This window comes from Trichoplusia ni, chromosome 2, assembly GCF_003590095.1.
Source record: "Trichoplusia ni isolate ovarian cell line Hi5 chromosome 2, tn1, whole genome shotgun sequence".
Lineage (NCBI taxonomy): Eukaryota > Metazoa > Arthropoda > Insecta > Lepidoptera > Noctuidae > Trichoplusia > Trichoplusia ni.
In genome coordinates, this window is record NC_039479.1 from 12,118,031 (window position 1) to 12,142,427 (window position 24,397).

Genomic DNA, 24,397 nt, shown 5'->3' on the forward strand with positions numbered 1-24,397 from the left:
CTACAAGCTACTTTACAAATACAAGCAGACAATAAACTATAAGTAAACCGCTGTTAAAACTTTACCTTGCCGAGAGCACTTCGTTTTTATGACGTAAATAATTTCAGTTGTTCGAGCCAAGCCGTACGAATAATGTTGTGTATAAACTTTCGTAAAACGCAAAACTTTGAAAGCGGAAAATTGAATACAGACCTTACCATCACCTCGACTGGCCTATTGGTCTAATGGTTAGTGACCCTGACTGCTATAGAGGAGGTCGTGGGTTCGATTCCCACCCAGGACAAGGTTTGGTATGATGAGCAAATTCATTTTGTTCTGTGTCTGGGTGTAATTAACTATATTATGTATGTCATAAGTATGTTAATCAGCTGTCTAGTACTCATAATACAAGCTATGCTTATTTTGAGACTAGATGGCGTTGTGTGAGAGTTGTGGAATATTATTATTATATCAGCCAATCAGAGCGCATCTAATAATATGATTATTAGTAGATTCTGTCTTCCTCTACTCTAATACTCTTACTTTTGGTGATATTCTGACCCCTAGGTACGATAAATATAGAACGTTATAAATACTTCAGCATAACCTTAGTACTGTAGCCTCATCCCTCGTAGCTAAGTTCTGTAACATATTGTTTTTAGTGAGTTTTCTCACACCTGTGGCTGTGATGAATATGTTCTTGAATGTCTGACTTTTTTACGAGACTGCAGCAGTAGCTTGGTGATGAAGGAAATTGATACTTTTAATAGTATCCGATTAAAATAAAGAACTAATACAATTATTTCGGAATTAAAAAAAGGCAAATTGGACGATCTAGGCTTTGTTTTTTTTTTAATTTAGTATCAAAAATGGGAACAGTATTTTAAAAAGCGTGGTTAATATTCGGTTCGACTTTATCCTAAGACACTCTATGTAACTTATACCCTACATCCATATCTATTACCGATAACTGTCTATCACAAACTCCTCACAACCCCATCAGTTTTCCTATTAAAGTCTCGAAACTTTTCAAAATACGAAAATAAGGTCGCCAAAGGACGTATAATATCTCCAATACCAATTTTTATATAAAAACTTATTGCCATAAATCATAAAGTTATTCAACGAACTCCGATCCGCAAGATAGGCACTTTAAGTTAGTTTAATGTAGTATTCAGTGCAAGTTGAGCTAACTTGAAAGCAAGTTGGAGCCAGATAAGGGTGACGACATACAAGGTAATGTAACCCTGGGGGTCTACTATTATCTATCACAAATTCAAGTAGGACAGTCGTAAGAGAGGCGAGGAAGCCGACGCTATTTACACCTCGGCGTCCACAAAGAACACACTATTGGCCGGTGGAAAGCCGCAGGCGTTGTATGAAGGATTGCAACGCATTGCCAAACAAGGTCACAAAAACGCGGATGACTTAGCACGGGGGTTCAGGTTTAAACGACACTACATATTTCCTCCCCCGAAGGAGTGGGTGTCCATGAGGATTCCTCCGCCGTAACGAACAAAATAGGACAGTCGTAAGAGAGGGGCAGCGCTCTACGTCATGTATAGCGTTATCTCGCTTCCATAACTGCGAAAGTCTTACTTTGAGAAAAGATGGTACGCTCCCAGGGTATGAATACTATCAAGTATTAAGTACTTCCTCCACTAGTGCAGTTTGGGTACAAGGTGGCAATAAAGATGAATATTCAGTTTCTTGTTTTTGACATTGTATCGTAAGGTATTTCCATATAAATATTTGTACTACTCGGTCTATCTTAGAAATCATCTTCAGCCTAGCCATTTCCCAACTTTGTTGCTGTCGGCTTTGTCTATAAGGAGCTCCACATCAGTGGTTTACAAGAAGCTCCTCCCCTAACCTTCAATAAAAGTTTCGCAATTCTCCTTTTGTATATCTTGATTAATGAAAATAATAAACCTTTCTGATCTAGACTACTTGTACAGCACTGGCAATTCTGAATACGTCAACTTGAAGTAAAATAGGAATGAGAAATAAATGTTTTTTTTTTTAACATTATTGGCAAACTCAAATTGCCTACTCATACACGAAGTTAGTAACATATTAAATAGTTACGAAGCCTCCTATAAGTATTCAAGTTCATCATAAATTTTGTTATTCTGCACACAGAATATAAATATTGTTACAGAACAGCTGTATAGCCTTTTACCGTGCATCAAAAAAGGCTTTATAAATTCATCAGCTGTTCAGTATTCAGCGGCTACTTCCAGACAACATGTGGTCTTGAATCCTTAAATTATTAATTCTATAAGTAAGTTTATTGAGTGCACCTGATACTTTATATAACTTGGCAAAATATATATTATAAATTTAACGTACCTTGTGTCGATGTTAAATTTTAAGTCGTGTGCTAGTTAAAATTTATAAAGAAATGTGATATGTCTACCTGATAATAAAAAAAAATCGGGATAATTGAGCTGGGCTCAAATAAGTGAAATATGTTCTTGAATAATAAAAAAGGTATTTTTTAAATAAAGTGGTATAAAATTAATTAATTTTACCCATTCAATGAAATTATGTATTGCCAAAATCAACCAGCATTCAACAACCTGAAACCAAACATACCTTAATATTGATAACTGTTTTTATGATCATAGCAAACATTTGTTTTATTTATTCACAATTAAATTCACTCAAACATGTTTGCTTTGCAAGTGCTATGCAATTATAACTATTAATACAAGCAAAATAAGTTATAGTTTTAATCTTCATAATATTGTGTCTGCGCCCTAATCAAAGCTCTGAGGCTGTTGGTGTTTGATAGTTCTCCGAGTTTCGCTTCACATTAATGGCTGTTATGAATACATTGTAACTTTGATATTCATTTACAGACAGCGTTTCATATTTCAAGTGCTTTCGAAATGTTTATTCAAAACTGCTGATTAAAATTGGAATTTGTTTTCGATCTTTATTGTTTATTTTAATGCATGTTTTTTATTCATGTGTGTTCATGTTGTGTTGGTTTTAATTTTGCTTAAATACGCTGACATATTTTTATACACGATACTGAAATTGACAAATTAACAAAGAACAAAATTACCCAAATAAAAAGGTTTGCAGTTATTTTCCTCCATTTTTTCCTCCTTCAAAGAAGTTATTGTTTCCGTAGACAGAAACGCTATTTAAATGTAAAAACCTTTCTAGCCAAGTGGCATTTCAACAGCCCATACGGTAATTATAGAAATATAGGTGTTATAAATGTGTAGAAATGTCATTTCGTTTCGTTAAGTCACGTGACTTTGAACTGTCACGTCCATACATTATTAATATATTATGTTGGGAAAAAGCTAGGATGATGATCTGTTTCTTTTTACGAATGACAGTGATAGTGCGATGATCCAGAGTTATCCTAAAAGAGAAAACTTTTTTAGGATAACTCTGGGTCTGAAACAGACCATCATCCTAGCCTTTTCCCAACACAATATCCATTAGTAATGTAAGAACTTGACAGTTACATCAGTAATGCCTGGCAGTGAATACTGGACAAAATACATATGTCATAACATTTCACATGAAAAATATAGTACATTTGAACGTTTAACATTCAAACCCGTACTCCTGTTAAACGAAAAGAATATTCATATATACATTGAACACACAAGTCACGTTTTTAACAGTCAGGGTTAGTTTGTAATAACACTAGCGTACAGATTGTGGCGAATATTTAAATACGACTGAGTTTTAAGAACTGAGCACGTGACAAGCATTACAAAGCAGAAGTATTTAAGATTTCCCTTCGTCACTATTTGAGATGAATAGGATTTTCTTTTAAAACCAGTTCCTTTTTAAAAATTGTAGCTACAGGTAAGTTTTAACGGTTTCTTTTAGTATCAACGTGTTTTATTATACTTTAGTCATGTTTTAGGTAAGTCCAAAAGTTTGTGATGAATTCTTTATTATATTTCTTCTTTTAAACACCAAGAAATTGAATCCTGATATTGCGAAGGGGTTCACAAACATTCAAGTCATTTATAGAAGATACTCAAATTCAGAACCTTACGTTGATTACAAACATGCTGTCCAACGCGGGTATGGAACCATTGACACGTCGCCGTCAGTTATGAGTTGGTTGTGGTGCTCAATAAATACGATATCTTAAGATTTTATTTTATTGGGATCCATTCATTAGATCGCGTCAAATTGGTCTGAACTTTAACGATAATCATAAAACATCACTAAGTTCACATTGGACATACATCCTCCACATATCAACAAAGAAACTACTTTATAACTACTAGAAAATAAAAAAACACGATATCGAAAGCTCTCATTTTATCGTAAGTAACTCTTTTTGTTTACTCTCTATAACTAAGGAAGGCTGAATAACAAACATTCGAGACACAAGACGTGGAGAAATGTATAATTCTCGTACCAACTCGTCTGAGAACCTACCAGTACATTTTGAAGTAGAAGAAATATAGTCGTGGGAGCGAGAAAGTGCTCTACATATATAGCGTCATCTCTCTTCCACCCCTGCATCTGTTGTACTTCATGAGGTTTTGCCATGCCCGTGTACTTACATCGGTTAATGGCACCGTTGTACATAGATTGAGTTTCACAAACGAAGTATAATTTCGCATTTTGTATACTCCCCTAAAACCTTTTTGTTTAACCTTTTACAGATAAGTTCTCCAGCTTTTTTACGTGTATTAAAATGACAACAGAGGCTCGATAAAAATCAAAGCTATTTCTAGTATATAAAGGCTTGTATGTTTGTTACTCAGAATGTGACGTAATATTTCAAGTTTATTCAAGTAAAAACTTTATTTAAATATCAAAAATAGTGATATTTCTACGGTAATTTGTGATCTAAATACAACGAAATTTTAGTTTATTTATTAAAAAGTTACATGATAATTTCCACTGAACCATTTCTAACACCACTTTCCAAGCATTTACCTTTCCTAACTCACGAACTGTCTGGAGAGTTACAACTTCGTCGACACTGTCGTTTGTCATACTTTTTCGCCGACACGCCTTCACCTTAAGCACTGAAAGAGCAAAGGTAATGACGGTTTCTTAAATTCGCCAAACATTACAAAGGCGTAAACTGAACACTAGGTAAGATTCACAGTGAGTGCTTCTAATGAGGCACTTTTGAGGTACCGGCGTCCGCGCCATTAGTTGCGCCGTTTCCTTAGACGCTCCAGTAAATATTTGCCAAGATATCGCTGGAAATTTTACTGTTTGAAAAAAGACTTTACTGTTTCGGGTGACAGTTGAATATTGCTTAAACAAGGAAGTTCGCAATTTTTTTGTAACTTTAATGCGTCGCTGCGAGTCAGTTGGCGACTGTGCACGGTTGCTCAAATTTGTCTCCTACGAAACAGACTTTTTGTGTAATGCGCGAAGGGCATTGTAATCACCTTTATTTTTAAAACAACGAGTTCAATTTTCGTAAACACTTGTTATCCAAGCCTATATCTACTTGTCTAAGAAATCTATTGAAAGTGATTGTTAATTCTTTAAAGCATGTATGTGTGTTTGTATGTTACCTCTTCAAGCTTAAAAAGCTGGTGGATTTTGATAAAATTGGGAATGGCGGTAGCTGACACTTTGGATTAATAAACTATATTAATTATATTGGACGGCGTAAAAATATGGAAATGTTGCAGCTGATACCAACTCCCATGATAAATAAAAATAAGTGATTGCCATTTTCCATCTATTTGTCTTAATCGTATTTCAAAACATATTTTTAAGACGACCTTTCACACTAAAATGAAATGAAAACAAAACACACTCACTTAACATTTACGTATAATTCCATTCTATTCAATTCAATTTCTTTAAAACACACGACGGCTCTGAATTTTACAACAATGGATCCTTGCTATACCTCCCTACGATATTTAATTCGCAAGTGGGATTCTAGCGTCAACGGCAGAGCTACCCTTCAAGAGGTCATTGAAAGAGTTCAGCAAACTGTTTGCACTCCTTGTAATAGAATAAAGTACCTAAATGACAGCATTCATTCCTTCAATTGTTTCTTCATCAAACATTCATTGAAAAATGTACTTAGAATCAACTTTGTGTAAAGACCAATTTTGTTTGTATGTGTTTATGTTATCAAGGCATTCGCTACTAACGGAGATAATATGATTTGATTGCTGTTATTTGAGAAATGATTGTTAGTTTCAGATTTCACAGTTAATATTTACAGGTTTATTAGAAACTAGCTGTTGCCCGCGACATCGTCCCCGTGGGTAGAAAATATAAGTTACGATTTATACCCGCCCTGTTCCTTTTTCACATTTTCCATTGTATCTTCGCTCCTATTAGTCGCAGCGTGATGGTTTATAGCCTAAAGCCTTCCTCGATGAATGGTCTATTCAACACAAAAATAATTTTTCAATTTGGTCCAGTAGTTTCTGAGATTAGCGCGTTCAAACAAACAAACAAACAAACTCATCAGCTTTATATATTAGTATAGAAGTATAGATATGATTGTATCTGATCTAATGTAAAACTTATATTTTTAATTAGCAACAAACAATTTTTAATTCTTTTTATGATATATTATTCTGTTGTTTACTGTACATTATTGAAATATTTGCTAAATTATCTGCTAAACAGGTAAAATATGTACTATGCTGACAAAATCAATTATTTTAAATCGACACAGAATTTTTTTCCCCACTAATGATAGTCCAAAACTTCTCCTCGTATTTAACGGACTACTGTAAAACCGTAAATGTGTTTTAATCCAAGTTGAAACGGCAAAAGTTATAATATCGGAATAAAACTATTATTCCAACTATTTCGCTGCGGAGAACCGCCACGCTTGAAGTTAATTAATTTTAAATTTCATTAACAACTCGACTGCGCTGCAATTCAGTTGAAATGCGACTCAAATCCCACTTTAAATCATGTCGTATATATAGGTCTAAGCTGGCGTACTAATGAACACATTTTCACTACGAGACTCCCCAAATATGACGCAACCTATCAGAAGGGCGCAAGTGACACGAAATGCGCAGACAATAATATGCCGTATTGTTTTGAGTTATGGGTTTCATTAGAACGTTTGCCTATTTGTGTCTGTTATGTAGACGCTTTGTAAACAAGGGTTAATAAGCAAGTCGCTGGGAAGTGAGTTTCATACATTCAGTGATAACTTAACCGAGATCACCAATATGTGAAACTTTGTACTGGTGAATTGTTCTGTTTAAAAGATCTAGACGTTTATTGCTTTAAACCAAATTCGATTATTTTTACTTTTTACTCCCTCATAATGAAATTTTTTTTTGGTGCCGCGGGGGTTCCACAATCATTCGTGGGTCACATAAATGTTTGTCATACGCGGGCGTCGAACCTACTCGTTGCGCTCATTAGGTAGTGAGCAAAATAATGTTATATATCTAAGGAAGGAAAGAAGACAGCTTTAATTTTTGGCACACATATGTGTAATTTGGGAAAGGTTGAGATAAATAAGATCTTTAGTAGCAGTTGATTTTTAACTGGTAAATAAACACAAAGACGTCGAAAGTTTGGTGGCAGCGCTCGCTCCATACTTTCATAAAAAAATACAGCTATAAGTCCGCGTTCACACCAAACTAGCCAGACGCCGACCATGAGCGAGGTTTCGGAAAATAGTTTTATTTTGATAAATATTAATTTTTTACACGCTGCTACGCTATGAGCTGCTTACGGACGCTACGCCACGCGTTACGTCCGCGCTGCGCTACGTATAATGACTACGCTTACTTACCGTATACTTTCACGTTTGTATCAGGACTCAACAATTGTCTTGAATGCGAGCTAAGTTTTCGCATTTGGACTCATGCCGTTTCGTTTCGAATTCAGATACCGGCAAAGTTTCACATAATATACGACTTTTTAACGAAAAAGTCACAGATTGCTCGCAGTTGAATTATTGATGACCGACGGCAAGAATGAATAATTTCTTCACTTAACAACTAAGAAAAGTGATTGTTCTTTTTATTAAAAAAGTAATTAATCTCGAATTAAAACACTCTCACAATTTCAACATTCAATTTATTAGACGTATAATATCGGAATTTCATTGTAACGTTTTTTTTTAATTTTCTTGTCTATTTTTACAGCGTTTATTATGATGGGCGGTTTACATCACCCAATAAAAAGTCACTTCTCTATTTATTTACAAGCAGTAAAACAAGCTTTGTTTCAGCGTCTATAAATATAAATATACATTTATTTTACTTTTATATACAAAATATTTCTTTTAAACTTAGGTCATATTTACAAATAATTTTAGATCAAACGTGTCTGATCAAAGTGTAATATTCTTTGGTTTTTACATTGTTATTTAATACTTTTGTGGTGGACAAAGTTTCTCTTTGACCAATCAGCTTAAAAAGTTTATTTTTCATCATAGGATTTTGTCCTTTATTGTTTTAAACAAGCTTTATTTACAGGGCGAAAGTTCTTTGAAGTTACGCTATAGTTATTTATTCCAATCACGATCGGCTACAACTTCTAAGTAGTGTTTGCTGAGGGACATAACATTTCATGAGTCTGTAAATTCAGGCTTTTAAATGAACGATTAAAAAAATGGGGAAAACGGCGATTGATACAATTAATATCAATACATCGTAACTTCAAAGACTCCGTGTGCTAAATAATAATTCCCTAATAATAAATTATACATTCATTATATCTATTGATATCTTATCATGATACGTAGTAAACAATATTATTGTACTCATTATAACATGGAAGGCTAAACAATTATCTGATACGACGTTTTTAGAATCATCGTTATTGACCCTTGGCCGCCTTTACACAAAAATGTGACGCAAATATCTGAATATACAAAAAGAGATCGGTTAGGTCAGGTTAAAAAAAGTTTGGTTTATAAAAATATTAATTTAAAATACTTTGTAAACGTCTCCCAGAAAAAGGAATATAATAGTTGTGAAACGATGGTTTTACAAACATTAAGATATCGAATCACAAGCCCTGAGGACACTCAAGCTTGGAAAAGAATGGATCACACAAAGGCTTGTACGGTAAAAGTATATAACGTCAGGAATAATGTATTTTTCTGCAATGAGAGATAGCATATAAAACAAATAAACGCCGAGGTTTTTTATTCAGCGGAAAACATTCTCATTAGAATATTGTCTCTTTTAAAAAGGGTGGAAAATATTTTAATATAAAATACTGCTATTCCATGCAAATAACATGCGCTGTTAATTTTCTTTTCATTATGTCTAAGTAAAGGCGATGCATGTTTGTGTAGCTAGGAGAACTTCGCCTTAATTATAACTGGTCGACCAAGTACTGTCATTTGCATAATTACCTTTTATAAAAACCGCACTTGTTTCTACTTTTTGTATATTTTTAATTTGATAATGTAGCATTGTAAATAAAAATTATGAGTGGAAACGTTAATGCAAGAAAAGTAAATGGTAATACCTAATTACATTGCATATTGTAAAATGCATGGTAATTTATTGTTTCGATATTTTTAGTGGAACTATTTTCTCTGCCAATATCAATAAAATCAAATTTAATGCTTCTAACGATACGGCTCCAAAATACAATGTAGGAAAGGACCAAAAACTAATACAAAAACGAAACCTTGAACCAAACCCGTTCCTTAGTACCTATCTCCCGACCCGATCTTAGATGCGGCGTTAGTAATTTAGTCCTTCGACCCAGAATACTAGCGATCTGATATGTGCAGCATTTATGAATAAATAGGTCAGCGATATCTCTGTGTGCTAAGATTGAATCAATGTGTAGTCCTTAATACAAAGATCATGTTAATCTGGGGGTTTGACTTCAGATCAGGTTCGTTAGTGGTTGGTCTGAACGCTTTGAAGGTAGTTCCGTTCGTAACGATTATATTCTGTATCCTAATGAGAATGTTCTTGAAATTCTGAGACGCTAAAGAGTTCTAGACAAGTTTTTGGATTCAGATTTCTTCATATTAAACTTGCTAAAGTTTTAAATCGAAGATAGTAATTGAGTTACAAATATTTCAATCACGAAATGTGTAAAGACGTCAAGGACCAGTCGGATCCAAACAAAACAAGTCCTAAGTTCTAGAAACCTAGTTTCCATGGTAACAACGGCGTCGTCAAAGTTCATGAAGGCTAGCATCGGTGTCACTCTCTGCCCCTCCTAAGAGGAGCGTGGACTCGCAGGGCTGCGAGTGGGGCTGTGGCTCCGAGGGTTGGAGGGGCGGCAGTAGTCACAGCTCGATGGGCGCCGCGCCCTTCCAGGTCACGCCGGCGCGGAGTAAGTGGTAGAGTCGCAGGACGCACCATATACATAAGCACTGTGGAAGAAATTTGAATTGTAGTAATTGATTGATCTTAAATTAATCAAAATTGATTACGGAGAAAAGGATCAATTGAATGTGATCGGTCCTGTGAGCCGCAATTATTTTCTGATATTTGTTAAATGGTTTGGTCTCGTGGGCCGAGCTAATATAATTTTGCAGTTACAACACACAACTGGCAACTTTGCAGCACTTTTTAACGTGAATTACATTGGCACGAAAAGTAAACAACGTGTTATAGCAATAATATATAACAATAATTTGAGTAAAACTTGGCTTCTGGTGGCTATTCTCTTTATTATACGTTATAATAACTGCCAAGATATTCTAATGCTATAGGATAACTTCCCAACAACTCTTTAAACTTAACTATTTCATTTTAAATGTTTTCAAGATTTTTGTTACTTTTTGTCTTCGGCAGCTGAAATAATGATAAATAGTCGCACTTTTTTGGAAAGGTATACTCGTGATGTGGTTGTAAACGTATATATTATATATATAAGTAATTTAAGAGACTACGCAATGCCAATCCCTGAAATGAATCAAGCATGCTTTAAAAAGTTTGCGTTGCTAAAGTTGCATTAAAGTTTATTACTGTTATTGTTTCAAATTTATTTCTTGTATAAACTTCAGCGTCAATATGCAAAATGACCTATTTCTCAAGACGCTGAAACTTTCAGCGATAGTGTACTGTACTGCTTAAACTTCGCCGTTACCGAAGTTATTAACTTAAATGGAAATGTTTCGTTCCTTAGAAATGTTCACTTCGTAAAGACAAATATACATTGAGGAAATGACTTGTTAACATGCCACTTCATTTGTGGAAAATGAAGATGATTAAGTAGTTCAGCTTTGCTCATTAAAGAGACTGATAATTGTTCATGAATATTGTTTAATTATTGAAGTAATGAATTAGTTTTTTTTTATAAATGCGGACAACATCACATACATTGTTCTGAACCCAAAGTAAGTTGCTAATGCACTTGTGTTATGGAATTCAGATACAACGAAGGTACCACAAACACCCAGACCCGAGACAATGTAGAAATAAGAATTTTTACATTGACCCGACCGGGGATCGAACCCGGGACCTCAGGGCTTGCGACACCTTGAAACCGGTGCGTACGCCACTCGACCACGGAGGTCGTCAGTTTGAATAGGATAAAATTGTCATTTATGATTATCCAAACACCTATTATTACATTTTTAAATTGAAGGATTGAAAGGGTTAAAACCAAATTTAGAACAACCTTTAGGCACATTGTCACGGACCGTACATGGTGTTTACTAAAAGGTTATATGTATATGCCAATTAAAATAGCTTTTTATATACACACCGTTTAAATTGAATAGCGATTTGGGGTCACTACGTCGTCATACGGATAAAAATATGTACTTTCTTATTTTATAAAAATATATTTTTACATTCCCTGGTTCAGAAGGTTCGTTGCTCTATATTAAGTACAGAAGCGTTGCATCATAATACACAAGTCATGGGTATAGTGTGTGATAATTTGGAAGTTATGTTACAATATACGAAGTGTTAGTGTCATCTATTGTAACTTCCTTGCTTTTGATAGAAGTTACTAGATTTTGGGAACAGCGAGGTCAACACCAAGTATTGTTGCCAAAAAGCGAGTCTTCTTTATGTCACTACGTCAAAATGTTTACGAAACTTTGTTGGTTGCGTTGCAACCAAAAAACCAACCTCAGGTAAAAAGCAGAAAATACGCTTTCTGAACATTTAAAAAGCGTATTTTTGTCGGGAAAGTTTTGTTCATACACAATGGCGGTCGTTGCGTTATTTCGGGGCATGTCGCATGTTGACTTATGTCATACGACACACAAAAGAACGGGAGCGACTTTGCTAAGCCGTAAAGGTACATTTCCGTGCACTGCTACCGTTTGCAGTCGCACGACAATGGTTAGACGACGTTTCACTAACATGTCTGAAGTGACTTGGGGACTGTCCATCCTATTACAGAGTTTTAGCTTAAACTAATTCACATCAAAACAGGAATTAACCATTTTTTAAATTGAAGTTTATCACATTCAAAAATTACCTAACCCAAAATAAATAAGCACAGATTAGGGAGTTTAAATTATTTCGAAATCATTGCTTGAGCAACAGCACCTTACTTATATAGGCTACGTGTGGCGCAATCTGCCGCGAAGCACGGAATTGTACCCTAACCTGGGGTATACCGAACTATATTTTAACTACAAAGCGTGTTTTCACTTTCGACTTTGAGTAACTAGAGGAAGTAATTTTTTGTCGGTTAATCACAAGACTGCTTTGATCTGTTGCGAATATTGACAGCTTATTTACACTCTTTGTTACATCTGATTTATAAGTTTTTTTTTTATTTTTTACTTGAAAAAACAGACTTAATGCGTTTACATTCAACCGGCAAAAAAATATAGGTTGTATTTATTTATGCAATTTAGATTTTTTTCTTCTTCCTTCTTTTGCCTTATATGTATGGAACCCTTATTACCGCTAATCGAATTCGCACTTGACCAGTATTACACGAACATTTAATTATATTAATCAACTTTCATCGTCCAACATCAGCTTTTGAATTAGCGCTGTCGCTTGTCATTACCCGACGTTGATATTGGCCGTCGTAGAATTTTCATTATTTTCAGTGTCAAACAATCTCAAAGAACAAGGCATTTGTTAAATGAAATTTATTATTATATACCTAATGAAATTAAATATTAGGTACATAATTAAAGAACCATTTCTGGAAAAATGTTTTTTTTCTCTAAACAATTAATATAGTAGATATTAGCGTAATTACATGAAATATTTTACTTGCTTTATATTGTTTCAAATTTTTTAAATGTGTTAGCTATAGATAGCCGAGTGTAGTAGTGGTAGAATCCACTCCAAACCCACTGTGAGCGACGTTCCGCAGGTTTGGTCCCTGCATACGACAAGCACTTGTGTGATCCACAAATGCTTGTTTTGAGTCTGGGTGTCTTGGTGTACGTGATGCGAATGATTGCGGAACCCTCGTGACATAAGGATTGCACATACCGCGAGCCTTTTTTTAACAAACAATACCTAAATTTGTCTTTAACCAGTAAAATTAACTCAACAGTACAAAAAATTTCCACGATTCCACTGACCAACTTCTTAAAATAACTTGTGTCCTTAAAAAACTTGGAAACAAATTATTTAAAGAAAACATAAAATGTGTGTAAAAGCTAAACTATGAACGAATGAACCTTCGATTCATCCAAAATATAACACACACATACATACATATGTGTACACAATAATACAATACACACATACGTACGAACATATCAACTTAAAAGGTTGTTTACACTTGTCAATGACTCGGCGTGGGAAGGCAGATACGGAACACTATCATAATAAAAATGTAGGTTATTAGATACCTGACAATTTCATTTTAATGTGTTCAAACTTCAAAGACATGATGTCTCAGATTGTGAAGAAAACGCTTGTTTTTTAACAATTCAATACAACAATTTATTTCAATTTATCAAATATTGATACCAAAATTGAAAACAATTCAATTTATCACAAATTAGTTTTATCACACCACCGCTATTTAAAAAAGTTTGGTAGCGACATTTAGGGAGACGGTCACTAATATTCTGTAGAGCATGGATGGATGGCATCTGATAGATATCTCATTTCAGGAAAAGTTCAACAGCGCATGTTGGACATGGATCTCTTTCCAATAAGTTTTCCCGTGAATGAAAGAGACAGATATACATACATATTAGGTATAATGTTATATAATACTAGCTGACCCAGCAAACGTTGTTTTGCCTAATGAATTCTTTCTAGTTGTATGTATTTTTAATGCCTCATTATAAAACAACAAACACAAAAAAATTCGTCCAAATACTAAAATATATTTTTTATTGCGAGCAACCCTTAGCACTTAGGGTTATGAAAAATAGATGTTGGTCGATTCTCAGACCTACTGAATACGCATATAAAATTTGGTAAAAATCGGTTAAGCCGTTTCGGAGGAGTACGGTAACTAACATCGTGACACGGGAATTTTATATATTAGAAGATACTTACATTTAGAAGTATCCGTGGTATTAAGAATGATATTTCGGCTTTGCACATTGAGTCGAATTGCTGAAACAAAAGAAAATAGCGTTTAGTGGTTTCTTAGGTTTACGCGAATGTTAGACATTGAAATGAAACTACTTTTAAGGATTTTACGGGCATAGTCACGGACGGACCATGATACCTGTAAAGGTGTCGAAACGTCGGGAACTAAAATCTAAAATTAAACCGCGATGAAATCCGTAAAAGTACTTTCATTTCAAAATAGTGTTTAATCAGTTGTTTGATGAATTTGAGTGGTTACTATTTCCTTAATTTTTTTTATAAATAGTTAAGCTATACAGAAAATCATTTTTTAAGTTTTTAAAAATCACTTAGATTAGAGAATATTCATATACTGTAATCTTTTGTCATCCCTGGGTACTTTCTAGTACTTAGTATGAATTATCAAAATAATTCTAAAAGTACTATTGAAATAAAAATTGACAATACAAACAACATGCATAATATTGAATGTACTTTAAATTCTCTAATTGGTTTGTCTATTATTACAAGCAAGTTGAACAACTTCTTCCTTGTAAGTAAGGCCAATAACCTGGAGATGATAAATATTTGTGGATAAAAAAAGATGTAGTTTAAAGTACTTGGTACATGTATTAATTTATACTAATATATAAAGCTGAAGAGGTTCGAACGCGCTAATCTCAGGAACTACTGGTCCAAATTGAAAAATTCTTGTGTTGAATAGACCATTCATCGAGGAAGGCTTTAGGCTATAAACCATCACGCTGCGACTAATAGGAGCGAAGATACAATGGAAAATGTGAAAAAAACAGGGCAGGTATACATCATAACTTAATCTTCTACCCATGGGGATGAAGTCGCGGGGAACAGCTAGTGATCAAATATAAAAATAAGGGCTCAACTGACTTAGCAATGTTGAAAGCAGTAACTTTATAGAATTTTGTAGCGCTGTAGTTAAGAAAAATCTTAAAAAAAAACTAAATTCAATAGTTTTTATTTCAAGTAGGCCATTTTCCAGGCAATTTCTAAAATGCCATTCCTATGGAGAAGAAACTCTATAAGGTTCTCTGTTAAAATAAATATAGTGACTACGTTGTATACATTCGCTTACTGTATCTCAAACCCAACATATTTTGGACAAAGCTTATGTCAAATATTGTATTCTACGTGCCTACACCAATACGATTGGACAATAATTGAATGATTGACCTTGAATCGAAATAATTGTTTCTTATGCTCGATTCCGATAATTGGTAGTATTGGATTCGAGCACCAGTTAACAGTATTGTGTACAAACATTTGTAGAACAGAATTATTTTTAATTGCTTCTTACAATATGTATGTGGTGTATCGATTTTTTATAATCATTTAACAAATAACTTTTAAGTGTTCCAAGGGCAATATCAATTGTGTGTTTTGTTAATAACTCATTATTTTTGGTCTAGACTGGAGTGTTAGTACTCTATTGTAAATGTTGTTACTTGGGCTATCGTTATTTTTTTTCCGAAAAGTAATCATATTAAGTTAAAGGGATGCCTCACATTTCAAGTATTTGAGAGCTATCGTTAAAGTACTAAGGAGTCACGAAAACTAATATTGATGTTGCTCACTGGTACCATCTAGTGGTTCGCGTTCACTGATAGTCTTATTTTTAGTTTGTCCTATCCAAGAGGTTAAAAAAGGAACCCTATCCTTTTAAATTATTTTTTTTGAAATTTTCTTTTTTCTCTTTGAATGAAAAAAGAACCATTAAAATCGTTTCATCCAGTCCAAAGTTTTGAGGGATCAACCGTAAAGATAAATAAAATACAGACGTATTAAGAACCTCTTTCTTTTTAAAGTCTGTTAAAAATGTGTTCAATGTTACTAAACATTTAATTTTTTAATTACTTTACTTAATCATATTTGTACCAAATTTTAATTCTTGTAGTTCCTGTCTTCCTGTCTTTCATAGCTTACTTCCTAAACTTTAAGTTTTTCCAACTACTGATTATTGCGTGCCAGTAACATTGTTTTATCCATCATTAATATATTCCAACTTATTTTTAATTAATTCATCAATGTTAAAAATTATTGACAGTTGCTTTGCGTTACGTCCCTTCAGTATAAATGATTCTTCATATTTCCATTTTCTTTTGTTTTAACTTGTGCACTCTGATATCGTTCTGCTAATACGTATGTGGATATCGTGCCAAACTTAAATTGCTTGTCAAGAACACATGATTTTTGTTCAACAGAACTTTTGCATGAACACACGACGCGAATGAAAATCTTTGAGATTCCCATTTCCTTTCTCTAAATTGAAATATGTACACGAAATGGGTTTGGAGAACTGTATTTTTATTTTTTAGCTACTGAATATTTTGAGTTTTAATATGGATTGTTTTTAGTCGAATACATTTTAATTGAAAATAAACAATATACTCTTTTAAATGACTTTTTATGTTAAAATAAATCATCTCCGTGTTTGTGGATCACACAAATGCTTGACATTGACTTGTGCAGTCAAGTCACAATTATAATACTTCTTATTATTATAATTTAGACAACTATAAAAATCGTCTGTACCTCAACCTCGTAGAAAAAGCAATAGAATAATTTCTGTTTCATTAACTTAACATCAGATCAGTCAAAGCTGTCACAATAGCTGCGCTCTATCTATTGAAACTATTTATAGCCAAAATGCCCAAGAAATGTCAACCGTCAATTTTCTACTCGCGCAAGCTCGAGGGCTTGCAACAATTAGTCGATAATATTGATCAGCATCGTAACAAGGTCGATTTTCATGCACGTGCTGGCAACGTGCCGCAAACAGAGATTACGGCTTATATTCACATCTTTATCACGGCTGAAGGCTTATATGCAGATTCAGCTCATTAAAATTGACAGTAGTCTGGCAACAGTTACTATTCGACTTAAATACAAATGGTATATTGGCAATGCTTTTAATAAAGCTAAAAGAAAATACGCTTGTCAATTATTTTTAGCTTATTCGAATTAGTAAATAAGCTTAGAATGACATTGTGAGGTAGTATTCAGTCAGCTAAAACAGAAAATGTTGGTTTGGTAAATCAGATGCATTTGGGACATTTCGATTAAAAAATATTGATACATCCAGAAAGAAGTCCATAAGTCTAAGTACTCAATTTTTATTGCATTCCATTCGGTAAGAACAAAATAAATTTAAGTAGTTTAAGTCGTAGATTTTATAAAAAAATATTTAAATTCTAGCTTGGCAGTAGACAAAAGCTAGTCTAAAATATAATTTAATAAAAATTACAAGACTAATCGGTGAAATTAACATTTGGAACCTTTAAATTGGAATTCATTATTCCGATAATGGACTGCGGTGGAAAGAGTCGGTTAATGATTTATTAGACCAATTTAAAATTCACCTGCGGGATAAAAATCCGAGTCGACCGCAACCGAATGGTCGGTGACGAAATTAGTGAAACGGAACGAATCATTTAACCGGGGATAAAATACTTGTTTTAAAATATTATTGGAGTGGAAAGTAATCTTTATACTTCCGAGTATGATAAAGGCGGTTTTTAAAGGCTGTTTTTTTGGTTTGAAATCCATTCATTTTCAGCCCATTTCTGACTTCATCATAATCTAGCAATCACTTTTATGTAAGCTCTATCTCTACCAACATAGCCTTAGATTCGTATTAACATAATTCATGCAACATTAAAACTCTTTCGTATGCCGGAATAGTTTAGTTCAGCATTCAATATGTGTCCCCCACTAAATTAACAACTCAAATATAACCTTCTAATTAATGTTATATACAAGCGATGTATTTCAAGTAGGTCAGCATTATTTACAAAAGGAGTTTCGGGTTATCTCGTGAAACTCGGTACTCGAAGTCGGAATTTCGAGCCCCTTGATCAGAGTCGAAATTCATTCGAGTTACAAGTGCCAAAAATCTAAAACATGCACTTGAGCTATCGAACATTTATAATCCTAAACTACTTCAAGTAAGAGATCGGTAACAAAGTTGAAGATCGGAACCATTATAGTCGTTAATTAAGAGACGGATCCACGAGAGCGTGCAAGTTGAGACTTTAAGTAAACTAAAGCCCGAACTTAAAAGTGTGCTAAGTACTTCTGCTGCGAGTTGGAGGCGGCGAGGTGAACGGGGAACTTTTGACTTAGGTAATTGAGATATTATCGGACAGAGACATAATGCTTTTGTATCAGTGACAAAAGATTTCGCGCCCAAATCTAACTCGAAATTCGGCGGCGTGTGATTTAAATATACTAGGACCTCCTTAAAAAAAGACTATAGATTTGATCATTGTGTCACAAAATTAACAAACATTTAAAACACATGAACAAGGACACCTAAACTCAGGATCAGTCTTCCAGGATGAAACAAACACTAGTCCTTCGCGGTGATCAAATCTCCGGTGGTTTTTACATGGTGACGTCAACTATTCTCTAAAACGACTGTTACTAAACTATTCTCAAACGTAAATTATTCAATGAACTTATGACAATCATAAATGCAAGTCATTTAAAACGCCCTTTACTCTCAACAAAAACTGAACAAAAATTTATATTTACTCCCATTCCATTCCACGAAGAGCCCTTCTGTTTTCATCCATCTAAATAACACACCTATGTTAACTGGGCGCTGTCAAAATAAAAGATTAAAAGGTAAAAGGAAACGAGGCTCGTTATCTTTTGTCATCCGGTGCCCGTTACTGGCCTCCTGTACTTTTGGAACAAAGAGTATTTCAAACAAGCCGGTGTTTTTATGTAAATTCAAAATTTCGACTTTGTTTTTCTTGTTTTGTGAGTATGATTAGTTTGGAAAGAACTGGGTGTAGGGTCAAAAGTGGATAATTTGGATCAGGTGAAATGGTAATTTTTATGTTTGTGGGGTAAGTCTGAATTTAATAACCAAATGTTTTAATTACTTATTTTTTATTTAAATAAATTAATTTGAATAAACTCTTATGATGTTGTCTGCAGCTAGAATTTAAAATCTTTTTTGTATGACAGACAGAGGACAGAGTTGTTCTGTCTAAATTATTTTTTGTTTGAGTTAACGATGCAAAAGAAAACTTTTTAGTTTCCAAAAACCTCTTTCGTAGAATTTTCCATTAGCAATAATTTCATTTAAAGTCATAAACCAGACACTATCTTAATTAAGAACGGTATTTTACTTGAATCTCAGCTTCATTTATGACTTCAAGAGAAATTAGAGTTTATTAGACAGATATTTTAGTTCTATGTAATTTGAGACACTGCAGACCTTTGCTTTTACGTTATCTTACAATGTTGGGAGTATATTATTATTATGTTCATTTAAGGTATCGTTATGACAAAGATGGTCACCCATATAGGGACCAACCGCGTCAAGCGTGGCTTAACCTGTAATCGATTCACTTATGATTAATAAATGTTTCCTTCCTTTAGTCTGTTTTCTGTACAAAATAAAATGTTCATATATATAATTAGGCCACCAAACTAAGGACAATTAGGGTTATTATCCCTATGTATTGTTATGTAAGGAAACTGAACAAATTATGTGTATTTGCATCAGCAAGCAGTTTACTTAGGTGGATTGGACAACAGGACTTGTTGCTATGCTGTGAACGAATAAATTAATTTGAAATGGGAGGATTATCGTCTGCTCGAGATAGTTAAAGATGCGGTGGGTTACGTAAGCGAATCAATCAATCTGCTTAGGTGACGTCACTCGGTTAAGTATGTTTTTTACAGAAAGAATATCATGCCTTAGGGATGATTCGTTTAATTATTGTTATAATGTCTCGCTACTCTTAAAAAGTATAAAATTTTATGAGTATAAAAAAAATGCTTGTAGGAAGTTTTTATAGATATGAATAAAATCTTGGTCCCAGACTCAGTGCCTGTCTTTGCTATAATTACTGGTATTATCGTTAAATTTTAAAAAAAAATTATCGCATGTCAGCGAACCTTGAATGATTTAACAAACTATTTTACGCGGGCTTCTTACTTTGCTGGTCTGGTACGGACTGGACACCATCAAAGATTGAAGCTGGCTGTCAAAATTGTATCCTACAATACCCAAAGTAAAACCAATACATTGGTATGTAAATACAGACTGACTCGTTCCTCTTTCGGTACGTTGATTGGGGCTACATTGACTGAACGTGTTTCGTATCGACCTTGTTCTACAAGACAATAGTAGTGTTATGATCGACAAATTGTTGCGCTGCCGGTTCTTTGTTCCCTCGTTTGTGTACAATGGGAAGTCTCCCTGATTGTAGCCTGCAGCGTGTTGGGGCAAAAGAAATCTATAGAAGATGCTTTGTTGTTGGTTAGCTCAGATTGTTCTCGGGATTTTCTAAAAGAGTTTTGGGTAATGGGACATTTGCAGATGTAGTTTTTTTTTAACAATGCATAAATGTTAATTTTATTTCCTCCTCCATCCCCGGTTTAAAGGGAAACAATTTGAAGTTACATACTTTGCAAAGATTGGATGCAAAGCGGGCTTATCCCTTATACTTGCCTTTTATACCTAAATTATTGCATGATGCTTGCTTATCGCAAAGGGCTAATGATAACAGTAAAGAATTTTGTCAACGTTAAATAACGCGTGGACCACAAAACACTCAGACTAAATATCACCAATTGTTTCTAATTAATAATTCAAAGTGACCTTCACCTAAAAGACAGTATTTAACAGTACAAGTATTCAACGATAATTACAGTGTAATAACATAGATACAAACATTTCTTGGCACGTGATAAAACATTCAATGTTTGCCAATAAGCGATAGAAACGAAGGATTTGGATCGAAAAATTGCAAATTCGCAGACAATCCAATTAGTACTGCAGGTATTTGTCTGACCTTTGCTTCTGGGAATAAAGAATGTTTGATTCATTCTGGATATTCAGATTAGATGATGTAACGATGTTTCTTCTTAACAAGAAAGGTTAAGGTTAATCTGCCTGGAAAATGCATTGTTTATCTTCTGTTAAATAATATTTGGGATCGTATCGCAACAACTACCTTTAAGTATTCTTATCGAATTATCTTACGTGTGGCTTCTTTTTCTCTTACGCATACGGAAGCTAAACTACAATTCTCAGTTAAAGAGAAAGAGCTAGTCGCAAGGTGTAAGCATCAGTCCTTTTAAGTGCCTCAAAAAAGGGATTTTTATCAGAAATGATTGTCTATTCGCCAGCAAGCCAATAAAAACATTTGTTTTTATCCTAACACCCACACTACATACCCTAGTCATAATAGTGGATTGTTACCCAACCTACAACTTCCAGCTCGGGGGGTTCATTACACGTGCTCACATTTGTTTCTGTCAACCACACAGGCTCGTCATGCCAAGCCTGTATAATGAGCCAGGAATGTAGGCGTGACAACCCTACATATCATTACTATACAACTATTCGCGTAATACGTTTAGGTTTACTTTATTACACGGCTGTTCAAAATAAGGGGTGAAATTCTGATGAATAGACATGTATTTCTCTAAAGGTATTGTATTTTTTTATTTATATTTGGGGTAATTCCAGACAAACAACATTAACTCTTTCTATTAAAAAAAAAGTCAGGTGACTTTAATGATACTTTAAACCAAACCAATTTATAGGCAATGTACTAACATTAGTTTAAACATGCAAAAGATACAATAATAATACAGTACCTTGTTAACATGATCTCTAAGTATATTGGAGTAAACCATGGCCATCGCCTCGAGGGCCATGAAGGTCATACAGCCGACCACCCACGGCACTAGAAACGCCACGTTTTCCTGAAACAAAATACATTTATGAGGACATTGTAGCTATACTATGACCGTTCTAAGTAAAACCATCCGACAGGTCGCAGAAAAGAAAAAGTCGCCGATTTAGAATATAATTTGAAGTGGAATTCTAGCACCATACAATCTTATGACCGTTAGGAAGTTTTTCTTGGACTTATCCAAAATGAAGTTGCAACTGCAGCTTTACTGTGACGAATCAAAATTAATTAACTGTAGTAGAGCTTACTAAAGTCAAACCAATTTGTATGTAGTGTTTTGTTCACACAAAATCGGGATAATTCCACTGGTTTCATAAAACGAAACTAATTGAACAACTGTTTTCATTGGCATTGAAACGAATTAGATCAAAAAGAATTTGAGTGAATGAGATATTGACAAATAATTCAAATGACTTTCATTCTGTAAATAACAATAAACACAAAAATAAAAACAGTCATAGTCGAGGTTCTACACTTAAAATCTGTACGTACCTATACTAATAAATCTAAATCAATTGAAACCATCTTATAAAAACCTACGACGTCTACAAAAGTGACGGTAGGTACGGGAATACATTTATTTCCCTTTTTTACGAGAGCACTCTCAAACTGGTATTTTAGGGGCGCATAAAATAATGTAAAAGGCTATCGTGGAGGCCTAAATAGAACTGATTTGATTAAACCTATTTTGTTGAAACCGAGATTGTTTTGGGTAGCAATAAATATCTGGGAGACATTTTCTGCGGGTGCGAGTGTGAAAATGTAATTTTATTTAATATCTAGAGTGTTTTTTTTTCCTACAGGTATATTAGACTAAGATATCGAATTGATAGTTCAATAATTGAACCGTTTAAAACACAGCTGCTATTGGATTACTTTTAAGTTATGCCAATGGAAGAAGAATGAAAAAGCATTGCCATTTCTTCCAAAAATAATGTGAACTGATGTACTCGCAAGTGAGGAAACGCGATGCCCAATCCTCGGTCTCTTCTCCACGTACTTATGTGATGAAAGCGTTTACCCAACATTGGGTAACTAACAGCTATCATTATGTAAAGTAGCTCATATTAGCATATATTTTGCTGGCTAAAGTAAGCTCATATTAAGTAAAAAACTTCCTCTTCATCATACCAAACATTTAGAACAATACCAATCTTTTTCATAAAATAAGGCTTCATAGACCACAATACAAAACAAATACAAAGTTTATACTACTAATACCAGTTGTAAATTGGTTTAAGCAGGTGCTATTGAATCTGACCTTGACCTTTAGTCTTTCAAAACTACTGACACTTCGAGGTCAAGCAAGAGTTCGTTGCCACCTGTCAAGTATAATTAAAACTTATTGAACATACTCACTTTATAAATTCCATAGAAGAGGAATATGCTGAGCACGATCATGAACATTTGCGTTCCTATTATCGCGAAATATGCTATCTGCACACCTGTAACAATGAAACATGCTTTTAAAACAAAAGACGATGCATGGTTTGTATTCGGTGTCCTCATTGTAATTTAAGGGAGATACAATAGTGAATATGAACAGATGAACACACTTCCTTCACTTAGAATTTTAGCCCGATTTTCAATTAGGTTTTACAAATTTAAAACAAGAAATTGTAGATAAAATATGCTTGTCTTACGCGGGGATCGAAACCGCAACGGGAGGCGCACAAGTGGTTTGGTGAAATGACCAAAAGCACACAGAAATGCTGTTAAAGCAAAGTATTAGTATTGTCCATCAAATTATCTATATCATTAAGAATTTATCATTTGGTATCGTGTCAGATAGGCAGTCGCTCCTTGTAAAACACTGGTACTTAGCTGAAACCGGTTGGACTGGTAGCCGACCCAAACATAGTTGGGAAAAGGCTAGGCCGATGATAAGAATTTATCATTTACAGGCTGTATTACCTCCTTATTACAAGTAACTTCGATAATTGCAGACAATGTTTAGAAATAATTTTCATAAATTTACCTAAAATTCTATTTCTCAAATAATACATTTATGACCCAGATATGCGTTACAGCTGTTAAAATATCAGCAGTAGTGAAGCAGATTGTGGTCGTAAAAATGATGGATGCCGAGTGATATTTCAGCGCAAAGTACCAAAAGGGACAAATACATTGACACAATATGAGTTACTGTACAAGGGCGCCTTCCTTTGAAACTAACCAATATGTTCGAAGTATTTTTTGTACAAAAATATGGAGGATCCCAATGTGGAGAAAAAATATTGTATTTTCTGAATGGTTAAACGAAATAATTCA

General features: G+C 34.1%; 1 protein-coding gene across 1 annotated transcript in view; it reads right to left on the bottom strand.

The window, feature by feature from the left end:
* Positions 1 to 7,992: 7,992 nt before the first annotated feature.
* Positions 7,993 to 24,397, bottom strand: part of LOC113507401 — a 55,910-nt gene continuing 39,505 nt past the window's right edge. Inside the window, exons 4-7 of the mRNA XM_026890263.1 lie at positions 23,486 to 23,571; positions 22,029 to 22,136; positions 14,355 to 14,414; positions 7,993 to 10,282 (exon numbers count right to left, since the gene is read on the bottom strand). Coding sequence (XP_026746064.1) covers positions 10,196 to 10,282; positions 14,355 to 14,414; positions 22,029 to 22,136; positions 23,486 to 23,571 — 341 coding nt within the window. The 3' untranslated portion in view covers positions 7,993 to 10,195. The remainder of the gene's footprint in view (positions 10,283 to 14,354; positions 14,415 to 22,028; positions 22,137 to 23,485; positions 23,572 to 24,397) is intronic.